The 19,623-nt window shown below is 46.7% G+C and overlaps 1 protein-coding gene and 1 long non-coding RNA gene across 3 annotated transcripts in view; one reads left to right on the top strand and one right to left on the bottom strand.

Annotated features, from left to right (window-relative positions):
• Positions 1 to 289: 289 nt before the first annotated feature.
• On the bottom strand, positions 290 to 12,500 carry sall3a (spalt-like transcription factor 3a). Its single transcript, XM_028979692.1, has 4 exons — positions 12,125 to 12,500; positions 2,762 to 5,896; positions 2,346 to 2,671; positions 290 to 1,890 (listed from the first exon to the last, which is right to left on the bottom strand). Exons 1-4 carry the CDS (start codon positions 12,204 to 12,206, stop codon positions 1,447 to 1,449), a joined length of 3,987 nt encoding a protein of 1,328 aa, XP_028835525.1. The 5' UTR covers positions 12,207 to 12,500; the 3' UTR covers positions 290 to 1,446.
• Positions 12,501 to 12,504: 4 nt separating this feature from the next.
• LOC114790055 (uncharacterized) overlaps positions 12,505 to 19,623 on the top strand; it is an 85,629-nt gene continuing 78,510 nt past the window's right edge. For both annotated transcript variants that reach the window (XR_003749757.1, XR_003749758.1), the window contains exons 1-2: positions 12,505 to 12,614; positions 15,432 to 15,501. This is a non-coding gene — a long non-coding RNA (uncharacterized LOC114790055). The remainder of the gene's footprint in view (positions 12,615 to 15,431; positions 15,502 to 19,623) is intronic.

The following is a 19,623-nucleotide window of genomic DNA, read 5'->3' on the forward strand; positions in this document are numbered from 1 at the left end:
TTACTCAAATCCACACAAACCCTAATGACCCTTAAAGCCATTTAATAACGTTGCCATTGTTTAAGAGTGACACTGCAGACGTGCTGTCATTAAGCTTTAAAATTATTTACAGTTTGATCAAAATTGGTGAGTAATTTCAATAATGTTTCTGATGTTTGAAGTAAGCTTAAGTAAATATTATTTACATCTTCTGTATTGATCTACAATTTTCAGAAGTCTGTCATATTTGTATATTTTACTAAAATGTTCACCGTAAGAGAAGGAAGGAAACCATTACAATGGACACACAGCCTGTTCTCTCTTTTTTATTTGAAGGATTTGATGAAATGACTGAGGCCCTCTTAACGGTGAATTGTTCTGGCCAATTCACCAGAGGCTTCAGAGTGACTCTGCACCGATCACAATAAAAACAAGTAAGAGCTCAATGGAAACGTTAATGGTAACTCACAGACAAAACCTTTCCTCTAAAAAGTGCATTCACAAACATGACGAATATGCTCAACTGCAGATGTCCTTTTATCATGTCTTACAAAATATGCATACTTGTTTGTCTGTATTTTATACATAATAATATCTGAGGATAGTCTTTTTAAAACAAAGGTTAAAAGCAGGTTTGTAAGAGTAGCAGCGTAAGATATCTCAGCTTTCTCATTGTGTACCAGGACTGTTACACATGCTAGATACCCAAATAAAACCTCACAATGTTAACGTTGGTCAGGTGAAGTGACATTTTGTCTTTATTGAAAGATATTCATAATAGAAAAAAGGATCAATAAAATGTTGGGGCCCATTAAATATATTTTCTTATACCCGCTTTTTTGTCAATATTATAAATATTAAAGACACTGGACATTAATATAAGACAATGCCGATAGACTAAATGTAAAGATTAAAATAGTCAAACTTTTTTTTTCTACTTCATGAGAAAAAAAAATATTAGATGAGCACTAAAAACAATTTTCTTCAAGCTCACCTATTTCACTCCCTTGTGTCCCAAAGCGTATATCATTTAATCAGACAACGGCCAGTCAGCAAAAGCTCTAAGAAGATGCTCTTCCTCATTTCACAAGTCAGTTCTGAAGCGTGTCCATTATTATTATTATTATCAATATTTTTTTTATTATTACATTTTCTTTTTTTTAAATAATGATTAAAAGCAGTCAAACATACTGATAAGAACTAAATAAGTACCATGCAAATCTTGCAAGACAACAGATTCTCAAACAAGAGACAGTTTCTTTGTATGAGCGAATTAGGAGGAATGGGAGGAAGGCATAATCTCTAATCAATACTGAATACTATATTTCCAAAAATCCAAACAAAAAAAACTTCATCTGTACATAATATAGTACATAATCAAACAGCATCAAACTGGATTAACAGTTATTTTCCACATCAGACAGTCATTAGTCTTTTGTCTGTGTTTTTCTCCCTAAATATCTTCGATTAATTGATCCCAATCTCTTTATTGTCCTCAATAAATCTCGAAAAGGGCCGTCCAGCCCCTACTTCAAGGCTGGCCTTCTCCAGCCCCGTCATGGGAGGGCTCCCTCCGGTTCGTGCCCGATCCATGCCTCCTGACATGGCTCCGGTCATTCCCCCGAGAGAAGGGATGCCGCCACCACCTAAGCTAACAGGCAACTGGGGGATACCGCCATTCTGAATGACGGAGATTTCGTTGTTCTTCATAGCCAAACCATTGGTGATGGCAGCAGCATACTGGTTCCAGAAGCCAGGGTCCACATTCATGGCACGTGCTGCCAGGTCCTTCTGGAACATCTCGCTGAACTTCATGGCATCTCCTCCAAGCAATGCCATTGGGTTTTCCACCGAGAGACGGCGACCCCGCCTGGCTGGGGCATTGTTCCACATATGGGTGCCCATATGCACCTGCGGGAAACCAAAATACAAGATTTATTAAGGTTTATGTAAAATGCATAACTTGATTAAGGCTGGTTGGTAACACACTCGCCTATGAACCAGAAGAACCAGGTTCAAATCCCACTTACTACCACTGTGTCCCTGAGCAAGACACTTAACCCTGATTGTCTCCAGGGGGGACTGTCCCTGTAACTACTGACTGTAAGTCGCTCTGGATAAGGGCGTCTGACTAATGCAGTAAATGTAAATGTATTTTTGAAGAAAAATTTGCATCGAAACAACAAATGTTAAATTTGTTCAATCATCACTGTTTTTCTGAATTCTTCTTCTACTTATTATTATAATGATCATTATTATCAGTAGTATGCAAATTAATCTAAGAAGCAAACATAAGAGTCAGAAGAGGATCTAGAAATTAGCCTGTATAAAATATAAAATAAGTTTAAATTTTAAAAAGTAAATACCTTTAAGTTTCCCTTCGTGGTGAATGCTCTGCCACAGATGGAGCAGCCGAAGGGCTTTTCGCCAGTGTGAGTGCGTTCATGGATCTGCAGAGCACTGGCGGAAGAGAAGTTTTTACCACATGAGTGGCAGTTGTGCTGCTTTGGGGTGCGGCGAGGTGGTGGCGGTGCCAACATGGGTGTGAGACTGGGGCTCATTGCTGTCTGCGGAGCAGCCGCTGGCACCTGGATGCCCACTGGCAAGTCACTTAAGGAGGATGGTTTGCTGTGTCCATTCATCTCAATCTTGATCATGCCTGGTGCAGTGGTGAGCATAGGAGCACTTAGACCTGTGGAGCAGATTAAGTGTAACTTTATTAGCAATTTTCTCAAGAAAAAGAAAGAGAAATGCAGCTGAAAATAACTGTGTCTATAATTACCTCTGTCCCTGCCTAGGAAAAGCATGCTGAACTGGTTCTCCTCTTTGATGAAAGGTCTTGCAGGCTGGGTTGCAGTCAGGTCAAGAGCTCCGTTGTTTTCTGCCACTGATGCTGGGGAAGGAGTGTCAGATTTTTCAGACTTAACCATGGATGTGTCACCATTAGCTTCTCTGGCTTCTTCTGATTGGATACTGGTGTTGTTCAGTGCTCCTGGAGACTTGGAGTGGTGACTTCCAGACTGGCTGTGAGCAGGAGACAAGGCCTGCATGGAGCCTGATGACTCAGACAGAGCTGGGCTGCCCACATTGTCTACATCCCCAACTGCAGATGAAAAGTCATTTGGAAAGCAGTCGTTCTCACCTCCAAATCCACAGCCATTCTCTGTGGCCTTCAGTTCAAAGGAGCGTGTCATGTTCACTGTGGAGTCAATCATCTTCATCTGGTTTTCCAGGGCGGCTATGCTGGAGATGACTGAAGTGGGAGGGGAACCTCCAGGAGATGTTGATGAAAAGGTGAGGAGGGGTTTAGATGGGTCAATTTCTCCATCTTTCAAATCCACTTCGTCATCCATTGCCTGCTCCATTTCATCGATAAGATCATCATCATAGTTGCTCATGGCATCTAAGCTCTTCTCATCAAAGGTCAAGTCTGTGTCCATGTCCTGAAATCCATCAGACATGGGAGTATTGGGGATTTGTCCCCCCATGTGCATACGGATATGCTGCTGCAGCACCACGGCATTAGTGAATTTCTTCTGGCAGATAGGGCAGGAGTGCTGAACCCGAAGTGGTGGTTTAGACCTGTGGACCCCAAAGTGTGTTTTAAGGTTGCCCTTTGTAGTGAATGCTCGGCCACATATCTTGCATTTAAAGGGCCTCTCTCCAGTATGGATACGGTAGTGCATCTTCAGGGCACTCTGACAGCTCAACACACGGTGGCAAATGACACACTGGTTGGGATCTGTCATCTTCTTGTCAATATTCTCTACCAGTTGTTGCAATTTTGAGGTTTCAGAGGTTTGCATAGAGTCCAGAAGGCCACCAAAAGGGAACTTGGCCTTGAACTGATCAGAGATCATAGGAAGGGCAGGATGAGAGCTTGAAGTGGGTTGGGTCAGAGACTCTGAACTTTGACTGGTGGTTGTGGTGACAGTAGCTGAAATGACCACTTGAGTCACAGAGGTGGTAGCTGCACTCTCCCCTGGCTTTGCGGTGCAGTTTGGGGGCAGGTGGACGCCCTCTGGTTTCAGGATGGGAGGTCCGTCATTTGCCATATTGGGCTGCGGTGACTCTGAAGAGAGAGACACACCGGTCTCAGCGCTGAGCAGATTTGGAGAGAGAGATGCACACTCGCTTGACGGTGGTGATGGCCTCTGAGGTGACCTGCTTAAAGGAGTGAGGCTTGGGGAGTCACCGTAGCCTCCGATCATGCTAGGAATTGTTGGGGGCAGCTGGAGACCAATTGAAGTTGGTATCGTGGGCAGGACTGGTTTGCTGTCAAGCCATGTGGTCACAGGCTTCTCTGGGGGCAGCGACATGCCATATGGAATGCCTGAGCTGGTGGGCACATTGTCCAGGTATTCTGGCACTGGGTAAGGGTTCATTTGAATGTGGGGGTATTTCTCTTTGTGCCTCTGGAAGTGAACCTTGAGGTTCCCCTTCGTTGAGAAGCGGTTGCCGCATATGTTGCACTTGAAGGGCCTTTCGCCAGTATGAGAGCGGAGGTGAATCTGCAGGGCGCTGTCACTGCCAAACACCTTGGCGCAAAATCTGCACTTATGCTTGAAAAAGGGGTCCTCAGAGCTGGGCTTGGTGTCGAACACCGACACGTTGGGCGGTTTGCCCTTTCGATGTTTCATAAGGGCTGACAGCGGGTCGAGTGCATTGGCCGTGGCAGCGATGCTGGCCAGGGGGTTGGGGAAAATGACACTGCTTGAGGAGCTGTGAGGTATCAGTGGCAGACTGGAGGATGAGCTCAGGAGGCTGCCATGGGTCAGGGTCGGAGGGCTGGAGGAGTTCCTGGGCAGTGCGATGCTGCTGCTGATGCCACCTCCTGCCCCACTGTTGCCACTACTGCTGGTGCTGCTGATGGCATTTGTGGTGGTGCCAGAGCTGGGCGGCAGCAGTGAGGACACCACGTTGCCACTGGATGGGGGGAAGGCGGCGCTTGTGGAAGTGATGCTGGACAGTCCAGAGTTGACAAGCTGGCTTCCAGGCTGTGGGACGTGTGAGTGGGTTCCCTCGAGAGCGGACGTCAGGGAGCTGTGGCCCTGCCCATTTAAAGTAGGGGGCACCCTAAGAGGCATCTGATGGACAGGAGGTGTGATGAAGCTGTGAAGCTGCAGCTGGCTTGGAACAGCTGAGATACAGGAAGAAGGGGAGCCCTGGGATCCAGTGACAGTGCTGTGGTGAGGGGTGTGGTGGCTCAGGGCTGGCTGGCTTGAGGGCTGCCTGTTCATCAGAGCCACTTGATTGCGAATCTGCTCAATAAGCTGAAGCTGGTGGATCTGCTGCTGTTGTAAGGCCATCAGCTGATCCAGGATCATGGGGATGGCCATGGCAGACACACCTCCAGCCACAGTCCCACGGAAGCTCTGGGAGAACTGGGCTACAGCCACACGGGTGCTGTGCAGAGTCTCCAGGGTGACATTAGTGCTCGGCATGCTGTAGTTTGTCCCTGAGGGCTGGACAGCATCATCAACGTGAGGTAGGGGTGTGTCTGGATTAGGCGAGGCATCCTGGTCCTCTAGGTCCACTGGCTTTTCCGGAGACAGCTCCACATCCATGGGTTCATCCTCCTTCTCGAGCCCAGCACCTCTGTCCAGCATCATCTCCCCTCCTTCATCACCCTCTGCAGGGGTGTGGCCACCCTCTCCAGCATCCTCACTGTCTGCTGCGTCGCTGGGGCAGCTGGGTACAGGGGAGGGTTGAACTGGGTACTCCTGTGAGGGGTCCGGGGTCGCCTCATTCTCATTTACAATGAGCACCAGGGGGTTTTTGGTGCAGCTCTTCAAGTGTTCACAAAAGTCAGACCACTTGAAGAACTCGGCACAACACTTCTCACACACATGGGTCTCCTCACTCCCACTGCGGCTCTCATTTCCACTGTCTGCATCATCCAGGGCCTCACCTGGGACTAAAGGGGGGGGGGGTAGGAGAATGAAAGAGAATAAATGAATGCATAATCCAAATAAATTCAGAACCTTTTCTGCACAAGAACACTGCAAAGATGTAACCTTTAATGCACTTCTCTTTTTTACATCCCCCAAATCAATATTCTATTTTTTTCCAGAACTAATTGCTATAGTTTGCCAATTCTCAAGACCCACTTTTGTGTATGCTGTCCCTCTCCCTATAGCCAGCTAATAATTTTTTTGTGCAATCCATCAAATTATGAGGGCCTATCAATTGTGGATACTGCCTCTTAATGAAATTCCATAGACGCTATTGATTTCCAATATTTTCATACAATTCACAGCTGCCCTGCCTGTTGAGTACAAATCAGGCCTTTGATGGCCCCATTAGGATTCTCCTCTGCTATCAAGTTCTCTCATCATGCGCCAATGCAGCGAATGTGTTCGCAGAACTCGAACCTAATTCACACCTGATCAAACTGTGAAAATTGGCCTCTGTGTATGCTTATGCTTACACCATATGCATAAATTCTCACGTGTGGCACAGTATTTCTGTGTTGCGTATGCGAGGTTATGGTCAGGGGTTTATGTTAAGGTGGGTAGCAGTTTCACTTGCACATGGTAAACTGCATGAGTTTTTCCACTTTAAAGATTGAAACCAGAATATGTAATTAGACTTGCTCAAGGGGGGAGAAAATTGTTTATAATAACATGGACGAACAAGCAAATCTACATTAAAAAATAATAAAAAATTTATATATATATAAAACCAAAATAAATATTCCTGATTGCACCATATATTGATAGAAGTTAAAATGTAATCCACCACAAGAAGTGAAAAGGCTGCTCTCAATTCATGTAATGTAAGATTTATAATACACTGACTTTCAGGACAAAACTATGTCTTCTCGAAAATCAATATTATAATTTTAAACAAAGATTACAATGGCACACCGCTGTTAAATTTCATAATTAAAATGGCCCGACAATGGAGGCACAACACACACACACCCAAAACAAACAGGAGATTCTTATCGCATTGTCACATTCAGGCTAATGAAACAGAGAGCAAGCTTACCGCTTCTGTTTTATTCATTCTCCATGAGGACACTGAGGTGGAACCTGTGTGTACGTATGGTGCTCAGCGTTCCATGCTCGTGGCTGTCATATTAGAGGGCACAGAATCGGCCTCTCATTCCAAAGCCTTTGGTGGAGGCCGTCTCAGCTAAACGAGTCATTAGTGAAGGAATTCATCACTCCTGTTGTAATTCCTCGCCAAAGGGGCGACTCAACCGCCGGGCTCCGATTTCTTTAACTTAATTAATAATCAACCGAACGGCTTTTGGAAAGACCATCAGGCTGTCCCAGCCGTCCAGAGGGAAGAGCTGACGCCACTGGCTGGCATTATTTGATTTTTGGTGTTTGTACGGCATGACACAATGACATCTGATCTCGTCACACACTGCTACCACTTAGTGACAAAATGAAAAAGATCAATAAACAAACAAACACAAGGGGGCATTTGAAATTACATTTAATGATCACACTTATACAAATCTTATTTGTTTGTCTAAAATATAAGCAGAAGTTAAGAATAGAACAATATCGCGTGAGTGCCACTGTAAATCCTCTTAACTGGCCAAACACAGAGAAGCTCATTAACATATCTGGAGGTGAAAGGGAACCCCTAAATTACTTAGCATTTAGGAGAAGATTCTGTATTGGTTAAAAAAAACCTGATTGTTTCCTTTCTTCCTTTTAAATCTGTTTTACGGCTAAATTCTATATTGTCATAAATTTCAGGCAGCGCATGGAACATTTATGGACTGAATGCTAAAAGAGGAAAAAACACAGACAGAACCCATCCGGTTCGTGCTGCTTGAAATGTAGGACAAATACAAGATTTTGAAATGTCAGTAATGTTTCTAAAAATATTACTTGTTTTAAGCAATTTATAACCGCATTATAACGTTATCGTAAATGAATGCTTTTACATTTATGTCTCATCTTCAGCTAAAAAGAAGCAGGATGCCATAATAGATGCATTGTGCATTTTCTGCAGCCCTTACGTCCGTGTGCCATGCAACAAAAGGGGAGCGGCGTATTGATTCCCGCAAGGCATGGGAAAGGGAGGCATTTAAAAAAATCCAATGAGTTTTTCATTCCTTTAAGAGTCTTCCTTTACTCAAATGCAAATATGAAGCTGGGCAGAATCAATAGGAGGATTGTAGACGTTGAATCATTGTATCCGCCGTTCCGCTATCTTCGCGGGCAATCGCTGGCATGCTAACTGAGACCGCTAATCTGGCATATTATATCAGATAAAGTATTCATGCTCCCCGCTGATTCGGCGAGAGCCGCAGAGCAAGGCACTGAACGGGGAGGGAGGCGCTCGCGGTCACGCACAGGTACCCGCTTAACGGCGGAACCTCGAACCCCGACTCCTCCTTCTTTTTTTTTTTTTGTCCTTTGGATTGCAGGCCGCCGCTGTGGCGAAGGCACCTTCTTACAACATCTCACTCCACTGCGACCGTGGCCTGCGTGGCGGTGCGCCCCCCCCCCCTCTTTAAAAAGTGCATTCTTTCAGGGGTTCCAGCGAGGCCGAAGGCCCCGAAATAAAGAGGGCGCGAGAGATTCATCGTCATAGGTGTAAAACTGCGAGAAAAGGAGGTGCCTGCTGAGTTTTAACGGCGCCGTGGAATGACACTTTTTTTCCATTGCAGCACCCCCCCCGCCCCCCCGCCATGCACCCAGCGTTGTTTTCCGGTAATGTGGCAATGTGTGGCACAGACGCGTACCCCCCACCCGCTCTCCGGCCCCACTACACCTGCCGGACGGTGCGTCCCCGTCCCCGGTACAGCGTCCACTCTGCCTCGCCCCAGGCAGAGAGGGTCTTTGTCGTCACATGCAGATGTGGGTCAGCCGAAACATTAACGATTTGTTTAGCGCCGGCCGGGGACGCTACAGTGTTCGGCGCCGGGGCCCGGCGCGCCACGAGGCGTCATATTAACGCGCTGAAACTGTAATTACAAGACGACTACATGCGCAACAAAGGCAGAGAGCCGGCCTCCTCCCCAGCAAACCTTTTGGCATTTCTACGTGGGTGGTCCTGGGACCTCCACCAAATGGTGAGCCTGGATTAAAACAGGAGCTGAACAAAGCCCCACCGAGGAGGAAAGGGGAACAGCCATTTTGTCAGCGATTAGCCCGAAAGTTTTTACTCTCCCTCGTGTCTCCGTCCGCTGTCTTCATTTCTCACCCTTCTGGTTCCATTGTGTTCTTTTTTTTTTTTTTTTTGGACGCTCCAAACTCACAATAACATCAGCCACACGGCTTTCGTCATTTTAGCCGTGCGATGTAAAAAAAAATAAAAAAATAAAAAGCTGCTCGTTCCGGAAGCGTCTTGGGGTGCGGCTTGGAACCTTCCTACAGCGTGTGTGTTTGTGTGTGTGTGTGTGACTGTTTCTCCCAACCTTCACACACACACACACACACACACACACATACACACACACACAGTGTTTCTGAGCCCTGAGGGGGAGCTCGGACCGGCTGGGCGTCGGCGAGATGAAAACCCGTCACTATTAACGCTTTCTGGGCCGCGCTGCCAAGGTCAACGGCACAGATGCACTAATTGTATTATGAGCTTGACATCTAGCGGCCGCCCCTGGCAGGGCAGCGTGGGCAAAGGTTAAGTCAGCGGGCTGTGTCGAAGCGCGCCTAACCGGCCGCCCTCGGGGGCGAGCGGGGAGGTGGGCCGGGGAAAGCCGTGGGGGGGTGACAGCGGAGCAGGGGGGGGGGGGGGGGGGCGAGGGACAGCAGCTTGTTGGCACGGCGGGCGATCCCACCTTCTCACGGGCGCCGACACAAAAGGGCCCTAATCGCTGCACTTGGAAACGGCGTGGCGAGCGGCGGCTGCTAAATCCCGGTCGGTGCAGGCAGAAGCGCGGCTTCTCACTTCCCCGTCGGAAAACATGCGCGGCAAACAGCACTTTTCTCTCTTTTTTTTAGGGGTGGGGGGGGGTTAAGTGTATTCCTACTTTTGGGTGCGTGCAGATTTTGTCAAACGTTAAGAGTGAGGCGAGAGAGAGAGAGAGAGAGAGAGAGAGACGTTTAGGCCGCGTTCGGAATTCGATGACACGCTTTGTCGATAGGTTACCGCTGCCGGCACCGAAATTGAAAAGTCTGGTCGGGTGCGGGATGAGGGAGGATGTGAGGGGGCAAAATCGACACTCACACACTTATAGGCTAATCTGAATCCACCTATGGGGGCTCTCCAGCGCCGACACACACACACACACACACACACACACACACTACATCCACGGACTGCACACCCCACAAAACACCAGCATCTTCCTAACCCCGTCCAGACCAACTGCGATCGGCTTAAAGGCTCAGTGTATTGAGGGAAGGTTTCGATGACACCGTGCATGTGTGTGTGTGTGTGTGTGTGTGTGTGTGTTAGATCATTGTACCAAGTATCATCTGACTATTTGCATAATTATTTTACATAAACCCCAAACGCTCGGCAAACTGTTTCTTTTCAACGGGGATAAAACTCACGGCCAAGTCGGCCCGCCACACGCAGAGAACGATTGCAAATGAATGATCATCTCGACCAGCCTCACACGCCGATGGGTTTTATTCACATCGTGTAGATAAGGGCCGAAATATCTTTAAATCTAAACAACTGCCGTTTAATGAAGACGATGAAACAATGCAGGGGCCAGTCCCTCCACGTCCACGCTGACATGGACACCATTTTAAAAAAGCACCAGTGCCTGATGTCCTGACAGAAGCTACATTTCCACAGTTCACCTTTTAATTCTCAGTTCTGATCGATCAGGATTATATATATCAAAAAAAAAAAAAAAATCACAAGCAAACTTGTGTTTAAAATCCTTAACACAGCGACTGAGAATTTGCTTGGAGGGAAATTCTGGCTGATGGTCCAGCAACCGAGAAAGTGGCGAAGCATCAGACGAAGACGACTGGATCTTCCATGGCTGACCTGCAGCAGCGACTGCTGGCTGTGATTTGTCCAGGGACGCCACAGCGCATGTTCCACAAACAAAACTCACAAGAAATCTTCTACTCTGGGTTAGGTGTGTGTGTGTGTGTGTGTGTGTGTTTTTCTGAAAGAAGCGAAAAAGTGATTCATCTACATAACAAAGTGAACAATTTGGCTACAAGAAAGATCTCTGTGACCAGTGACTTCATCTGTTGCCATTATTCCCCTGCAGTGGGTGAAATAATAAAAAAAAAGAAAATCCTACAGAGCATGGAGTCTTGCATCTGTTCAAATTGTTTTTAAACTTATATATACATATATATATATATACTTTTGCACTGTGTGGTCCAGATGCAGCTGTAGACTGTGCACGTACAAACATTTTACAAAAAATTCAAATAACAACATAGCAAACGCATCATTTGAATTATTTGACTCGTGACTATTTCTTCCCAAACTATTAAAAAAAACCACACACACACACACACACACAAATGACGTGACATTGATTTCTGCGAATACATTTTTTTTCCCCACGTATGAAAGTGTGCACTGTGACACCGTTACTGAACCTCGCGAACATTTCCCTAACATTTCCACAACCCCGACACGACGCTTCACGCCACGCACAAACTTTCCGTCACCGGCGCTCGAAGCGCTCGCCGCAATTCCCGGTTTTCACTCCGAACCGCCGTCGGCAGCCTCGCGGTGGATTCTATTTATTTCGCGTGTCAATCTGCACTCTCGTCAAAAATATGTATTCATCTAAATAAATAGAATGACCGACGTGCGGACGCCGAAATGATTCAATAAACCGCGAACAAATCCGAGCACGGGGACAGGATTCCCACTTCCCGCTTTTATCATTTTAAAACAACAATAATAATAATAATAATAATAATTATTATTATTATTATTATTAAAAAAACGATGTATTTTTATAGGAATGATGTCGGGTTTTGGAAAAAACACAGCTGCCGTCGACCTCCCGTTTTTTTTTTTTAAATAGTTATGCGCGAAACCACGGGGACAGTTATCACTTTTCCACGCGTGGGGGTTTAAATAGAAAAAAAAGCGCCCGCGTCCCGGCCGGAACCGGGGACCGAGCGTTTATCGGCGGAAACTTTTGTGAAAAGTGTTCAGGAATTGAAAAAAAAAAACACATAAATAAATAAAAAAAAATGGAAAAGAACAGAAAAGAAATGGAAAAACTCACCGTGTTCGGAGAGCACCCCGAGGATCGCGGGGTCCTCGTCCGACTTGAGGTGCTGCGGCTTGGCTTGCTTGCGGCGGGACATGCTGCTGCTGCTGCTGCTGCTGCTGCGGGTGGCTGCCGGTTCCTCCTGCGGTTTTGCAGATACATCAGCGGCGGGCGAGACGCGCGATCGGCGGAAAAATGTCCACGGACGGTCCGCGTCGCGGAATGACGGGAATTAGCGCGCGCCGCCGCGCCGCGCAGTGCGCATGTCGGTATATAATTATGATAGTGAATAATGCATCGCGATTAATGGCGCCGCGCGCGGGGGATTGGCCGGGGTCCAGCGGACGCGCCGGATATGGTAATGAGGGACGGACTTCGCAATTAGCCGCTTCGCCCTCGCCTTCCTCCTCCTCCTCCTCCTCTTCCTCCTCCTCCTCCTCCTCCTCCGCCGCCGAGCGCCACACCGACGCGAAACGGCGTTCAGGGGGGTCTCCGCTCCGGGAAGGTCAGCTTCTTTCCTTTTCTGCGTGGGGTGGGTGCCGGGTGGGGTGCCGGGGTCTTTAACTCACGAGCGCGTCCCGGCGTCCGAACTTCCGTCCCGGGAGGACCGCGTCCGCGGGGCTCGGAGGTCTCGGCGTGGCCGCTGGTGGAAACGTCTCTCGTGGATTCTGTTTATCCTTCAGAACAGCGGCGAGTGGAAAAAAGGAGTCCGTCCTGCTGACAGCGGGCGGGGAAAAAGTCGCTTTTTAATTGCGCTGCTGCCGGGTTTTTTCGGGCTTTTGATTGGTTCCTCGCGCAGCCTATGATGTGCGGATAATAAAATAATAATAATAATAAATAAATAAAACAAAACTTCAGGGAGAGCGAGAGAGAGACAGGGGGAGGCAGGCAGGGAGGGAGAGAGAGTCTGTAAAAAGTTTTGCCGGACGCGCTTCTTCGGACGGTCCCGGTGCGGAGCGCCTCTCTCCCGACCACGGAACCTTCCCGAATTCTCCCCTAAAAAAACTAAAACACAGAGAGCCGGAGAGCGAGAGAGAGAGAGAGACCGGCGGCTCTCCGTCCTCCGCCCGCACAAGTAAGCGGGTTGAAGGAGAAGAGAGGGAGAGAGAGAGAGAGAGAGAGAGAGAAAGAAAGTTCGGCCGGAGCGCTCGCGACGTGGGCTGGCGTCGCTCTCTCTCTCCCCCTCTCTATCTCTCTCTCTCTCGCGCGCGCGTGCGTGCGTGGGGGACCGAGCGCGCCGCGCGCGAGCGGGGGGAGTTGAACCCGGATTAACGGTCCCCGCTCGGCCCATTGCGCTGCGCCGCCGCTAGGATGTACTGCGATGTTGCCGATCACTTTTCCACAGCACTTCCTCTCCTTTCGGGTCGAGATGGGCCGAGGGCGGGCTGTCAAGCGGCAGGAATGATCGTTAGTAATTATATAATATGATAATAATAATACTCTATAAAATAAATAGTAACAACGTGATGCGTAACTTGACTGTCACCTGTCCTCTCGTCCCGATGCGTTTAAATCAGTTTATTATTCCGACCAGGTTGCCAGATTCGGGCGTTTCGACCCTCCCGGTGCACGCTGTATTCTTTTATGTATTTCTTTCATTTATGGAGCTGCATGCAAACGTTGTGCGAACAAGGTGCGTTCGATCAGCTTATTCTGCCCGGTCCCTTCGCCACTTCCGGACGACGTGAGTGCCGGGACGTGTGCGCGTTTTTTACAGGGCCGACAGGTGGGACCGAAAAATAGTTCTTGGCTCTGCCTGGCTTTTTATTCATTCGCCGTATATGTATATTCTGCATCTGCGATCACAAAACTATATTTAATTTTATGTAATACAATAATTAATATTTCATCGTTTGGCAGATTTTGACAGTAAATAATAGATTTGATTTAAATGAATCTACTACGGAACAGTATACAAGAAACAAAAAAACAAATAGGTTAATCGAAAATATATATAATTTTTTTTTACCAGGTTTAATTGACATTTCTAATAATTACTGGGAATAAAGCAAACGTCGCTATGTCTTTAAGTCATGAAGAAGAGAGCGATGATCTGTTTTCTTTTTTTTTTTTTTTTTTTGTTCTACGGGATGAAGGCGACTCTGTTCCCTAGTGGCTGCAATGTGCACCAAGAGACAGTTTCCTTGACAGCAAGGTCGTCCTACGCACAAACTTTACCCCCCTCCCTCCCTCCCCTCTCTGTCTTTCTCTCTCTCTCTCTCTCTCCCGTCACCCCCTCCTCTCCCCCCACAGAAGTTATATGTCCAAACGCTTCTTATTATCTGGTATTAATAGATGCAGCCGCGGGAAGACAAAATCAGCTATTGATAATTGCGAGGAGTATAGAGCAGCTACTGTATCGATCGGCTTGTCCTGCACCCCCCTGCTATGGAGAGATAAGGAGACACACTCTTTAGCGCAATATCATTTCTTTTGACCTATCTGCCTGCTACAGACTTATGATGAATAGCCCGACTGGCTAAAGTCCTTTATCACGAAAGTTACCCCTTGATATAATATTGATTCTTTATAACTAGCTCGGCACACAAAAATCAAACTGTCCACTTGGCCATCATCATCATCAATATCATCACAAAGGCAGGGCAATGAAGATCTGCTCCTCTCCTCCGGAGAGGGGCTTCGCACAATCTGCTTTCTAATCTGAGGCGCGCCGATGATGGAAGGAATGGAAAGGAAAGGAGGAGAAATAAAAGCGAGAGGTCTTTTAATCCCACATAGACCTTATCTTTCGTTCCCTTCCTTTTCAAGGGGCGTGGAGCTCTTAAAAGGGGCGCGAGAGAGACTTACGGGGAAGACGCGCTTAATTGAATTAAAGCTGCCACGTCCCGTTCCTTTTTCACGGCAGGGAACAGCGTCTTCGGACATTTTTCCTTCCGAATCGCCAACCGGATTAACAAATTCGCCCGGTGGCCCCGCCCCCTGTTACGTCACGCGGATCCTCGCAGTTGATGTCGGAATATTGCATAATTAAAACATAATAAATACAACAATAATCAAATACAACGTGGGTTTATAGCTACTCCTGTAAATGGACGGTGCTATTTCTATGTAGGTATATTTATAAATTAGATATGATTTTTTTTGTGAAGCGATTTTCTACATGTGGATAATTGAGTAGTATTTGAATAGTATATAAGAGTAGCATCGGTTTCGGTGGGTGAGGTCACTCCTGGTTTTGGACCGGGGGAGGTGGGGTCGAGTTTCCTCTTCCTCCTCCTCCGTCAGGCTTTTTTTTTTTTTTTTTTTAAATCGTTTTAACTTTTGTCTCCTCTCTCTGTTTCTTTTGTTCTTTTCTTTTTAGTGCCTTCTGCTCCCCGCGCTGATGGAGAAGTGTCGCAGGAGGCCATTACTGCCTGACCACGTGACCGCAGGTACGGTCGCCCTCACGGCCAGATGCAAATGGCGCGTCTCCACGCTTGACCTAAAATAGCCCAGACGAGACTTGTTGATGGTCGGGGACTTAAAGAGATTGCACCGCGTCATAGCGTAATAACAGGGCTTGTGACAGTGTCGTGCTGTAATGCCGCAAGGGTGAAAAAAGGCCTCATGACATGCAAACGCATCCAAGCGGACCCTCGAGGGGACACACGTATCGCCGCCGTGCTTTTATTCTGCTACTCACTCTTTACAATTAACACGCGACACTGTTTCTTAAACTATGCGCTGGCCCCTTCCAACGCCTGCCTGCGTCGCTCCGACGTGACGTGACGTCACGACGCCAATCCGCACGCGCACTTCCGTTCGGTTCGATCTGAGCCGCACGCCGACGTGAACCTTTGATCGACTTTAATTCGGGGTCTGGAGCAAGTTTAACAGTGAGTGGAATAAAATGCACTCACACACACACACACAGAGAAAATGCAGCACGATACAGCGAGAGCAAATGTTCGGAGAATAAAGTGCACGAGTGCTGTCGCACAGTCAAGAATAGAGCGACAGCCAATCATATACACCATGCCAATTCATCCCACAGTGCAATAAAGAAAGATAATAAGCAAGAGGATCATGAACACAGCTTAAACTGCATGGACAAGTGATGGGTAATGCACAGTAGATATGCACGGTTTCGTACCCCATGCGGGATTGCTGTACATTTCGTTGAGTTTCGCATTCATGACTTGATTGCCAGTCGTCATCACGTGTTCAGCCGGCGAGGGAGGGAGCGAGAAGGCATGCAGTGGATTTCGTTTCAACATATATCATCACCACAGTCTACAGTGTGGACACAGTCATCCTGTGTATCTTCTTGTCCAAGATATTGGAGCATTTGCACTGTCTGTCTCCCTCCCCATCTCTCTCTGTCTCTCTCTCTATTCCATACACACACACACACACACACACACCTGTTGTCAGGGTTGTAATGGAGAAGCGCATGCATAAGTGATGAATCTTGTAGCTGGGGCTCAACTAAGTGGCAACTGCCTGTGATACTTCGTAAGGGGTGTTTGTTTTTCCTTTCATCACTCTTTAATTTAATTTGAGTGTACTTACATCAGCATAAAAACCTTGCTTTTTTCCATTCTGAGCATGAAAAGATGGCCCAGTAGGCTTGCAACAGCCCAATGAAATGTCAAGACATTTTTTACGTCCTTTTTGAAAGGATTCGGGATTCAGAAGAAATGTGTTCGGCCTGGACACGTCAAACATAACTGAATCAAATTGAGTTGACCAATTGGATTCAGCAGCTGGGCGGTGATTCGAATCTGAGCAGAAAGCAGGATGGCCATCCGTCCCTGAAAAGCCGAATATGTCTGATTTCAAACGGAATAATCCCAAAGTAGTCTAGTATTCCTCAGATCAAGGCCCTTGAAGGCAGAGCTGCATACCCGTGTTTTTTCAGTGCCATTTACACGCCACAGAAAAGGGCTCACTGATGCAAATCACATAAGTGCTCCAGGGAGGCCACGAAGACAGTTTTATATTAGTTACACTAAGCATCCAAACCCTTACATTTTGCTTCTGTGTAGTCGTAATGACGAATAAAAAAATATTTTTGACCGGCTGGTAATTGGTGCTGAATGATGTCTGAAACCACCATGATCTGATGTCAGCGCTCACACAGCTGCTGTCTGCAGTAATCCTGGACCTTCACAAATCACAGCAGTCGTCAGCTGCCCTCCATCAAGCAACACACACACACACACACACACACACACACTTAGTGCTACTGTTGACCGTCTTTAACTGGGAATATTTAGTCAGACATATTACCCACATTCCAAGACCATAAATTCTCAAATTATGTATGATAATATTTATCATTATACACCCAAGTCTTACAACCATTATTATTAGAGTATTATTATAACATTTTATAATTTATAATTCTTTTATCTCAATCCATGGTATTGTATTTATTTAACTGAAAATAAGAAAGCAGTTTTTTTTTTTTTTATTGCCATACCATTATTATTATTGCACCTTTCAATTCAGAAATCAGAGTGTCTGCTTAATTAAGACGTAATAATAAATGAATGATGTAGAATATTTTGTACTCACACACACACACACACACACACACACACACACACACTCAGCGCTCACACAGAGATCCAAATACTGTTCTTGGACACTCTGTGCTGCTGGAGATGTACACACCACACATATTACCGGAACGTATATGTGATGCTATTAGAGGAGATGCACGTTTTAAAGGAATGTGTTAGGTCGTCATGTTTTTTGGGTGGAGCAGGGAAAAAGGAAGATGCCATGTTTGTGAGTAACTGCGGCAGACGGAAAACAGGAAACGGCATATTGAGATCGACACCCATGCACTGCTACAAAGCGGCCAGCTGCAGACATCGGCCAAAATAACTGATCTGTGAAAGCAGCCGTCGGTACGGAGAAGGAGAGTGACGTGCTAGGGGATAGGTGTGTGTGTGTGTGTGTGTGGGGGGGGGGGGGTTTGTGGGGAGGGGAGAGTCGCTCGGTCAGGTGACTGCACCGGGACTGAGAAGCCAGAGCGGACTTCTCAGATTAACACCACATCGTCATCATCAGCATTACTGCAAGCAAAACCCGATTGTTCCGCTGCAAATGACTTGTTCTGCTTTTTGCATGTGGATGTGTGTGGTTGTATGTGTGTGTGTGTGTGTGTGTGTGTGTTTGGGGAATGGAGACAGGCTGCCTGTAAGAGTATGGTGTTTCCATCAATGTTTTATTTCTGCATGGAAAGCTGGTCAGCGACATCTGTAGTGCCATTTCTGAGAATAACGGGCAGAAAATACCACAAGCCGCACTGATAACACTTAAGCTCATTGGAATTCCTTGTCAGGCCTGACCTTGGAAACATATTAAGCACTCATCAAGTGACACTGCTTCAGCATGAGAACAGGCATGGATTTCTGTGTGTATTTGTGTGCATGCGTCTGTGAGTGAGCACACGGTGCACACAACGAAATGTGTCCTCTGCTTTTAAATTCAAATTTGAATGTAGTCATACACGGTATGATATGGTTGCAATATTTCAAATATTACACTTTTATGTTTAACAAGAAACATAAAATATGTGTAACAGGTAGGGTGAAGGTGTGCAAATGAGTGAAGTTTAAGTAAAATGTGAAAAGTAAAAAAACAAAAAAAAGTTTGTGCAAGGATTCTGGGGGGATTGAGTCCAGAAGTGATTGAAAGTGAAAGTGCTGGAGTGTATTAGAGTTTTTAACCCATAATTTACATTTACATTTACGGCATTTGGGAGACACCCTTATCCAGAGTGACTTACAACGTGCTTCCATGTTACAATCAATGAAGTGATCAGTTCTAGTTCACTAGGACCCCCAATTATGAATACAATCTTTTATTCACTCTGTTGTAGTTTCAATACATGAATCAGACAATAAGAAGGTTGCAAGTTAATGTAAATATTCTCTAAAGAGGAAGGTCTTGAGCTGCTGTTTGAAAATGCTCAGTGACTGAGCTGTTTTTACCTCCAGGGGAAGACGGAAAGGAGTCTTTTACCTTCAGAGATGGAGGGCCCAGGCGAGCAGTACTGGAGGCTTGGTGTATACGAGGTGCAGTGCAGTGTTGTAAGGGCTGTGAGGTAGGATGGTGCTACTCCATGTTGGCTTTGTAGGCCAGCATCAGTATTTTGAATCTGATGCGGGGGGGCAGCTACTGGGAGCCAGTGGAGGGAACGTAGCACAGGGGATGTGTAGGAGACGTGCTGCTGCATTTTGTATTTCTTGTAGAGGTCAGATGGACCATCACCCTTGGTGAGCAGTGGGCAGCCATGACAGGCGCCCGGGGAGCAGTGTGTGGGGATGGTGCTTTGCTCAGTGGCACCTCAGTGGCACCTTGGCAGATTGGGATTCGAACCGACAACCTTCTGATTATGGGGCCACTTCCTTAACCGCTAGGCCACCACTGTTTTTTTTATTATTTTTGAGCTGTGATTGAGAGTTGTACTTGGGAGCAGCACTTAATGAATGCAGTTTGCACCATGAACCAGCGATATGTGGAGCACACCGCTGTGTACAGGAGAGGCCTCTGAATTT

Source organism: Denticeps clupeoides, chromosome 5 (assembly GCF_900700375.1).
Source record: "Denticeps clupeoides chromosome 5, fDenClu1.1, whole genome shotgun sequence".
In the NCBI taxonomy this organism is placed as follows: domain Eukaryota; kingdom Metazoa; phylum Chordata; class Actinopteri; order Clupeiformes; family Denticipitidae; genus Denticeps; species Denticeps clupeoides.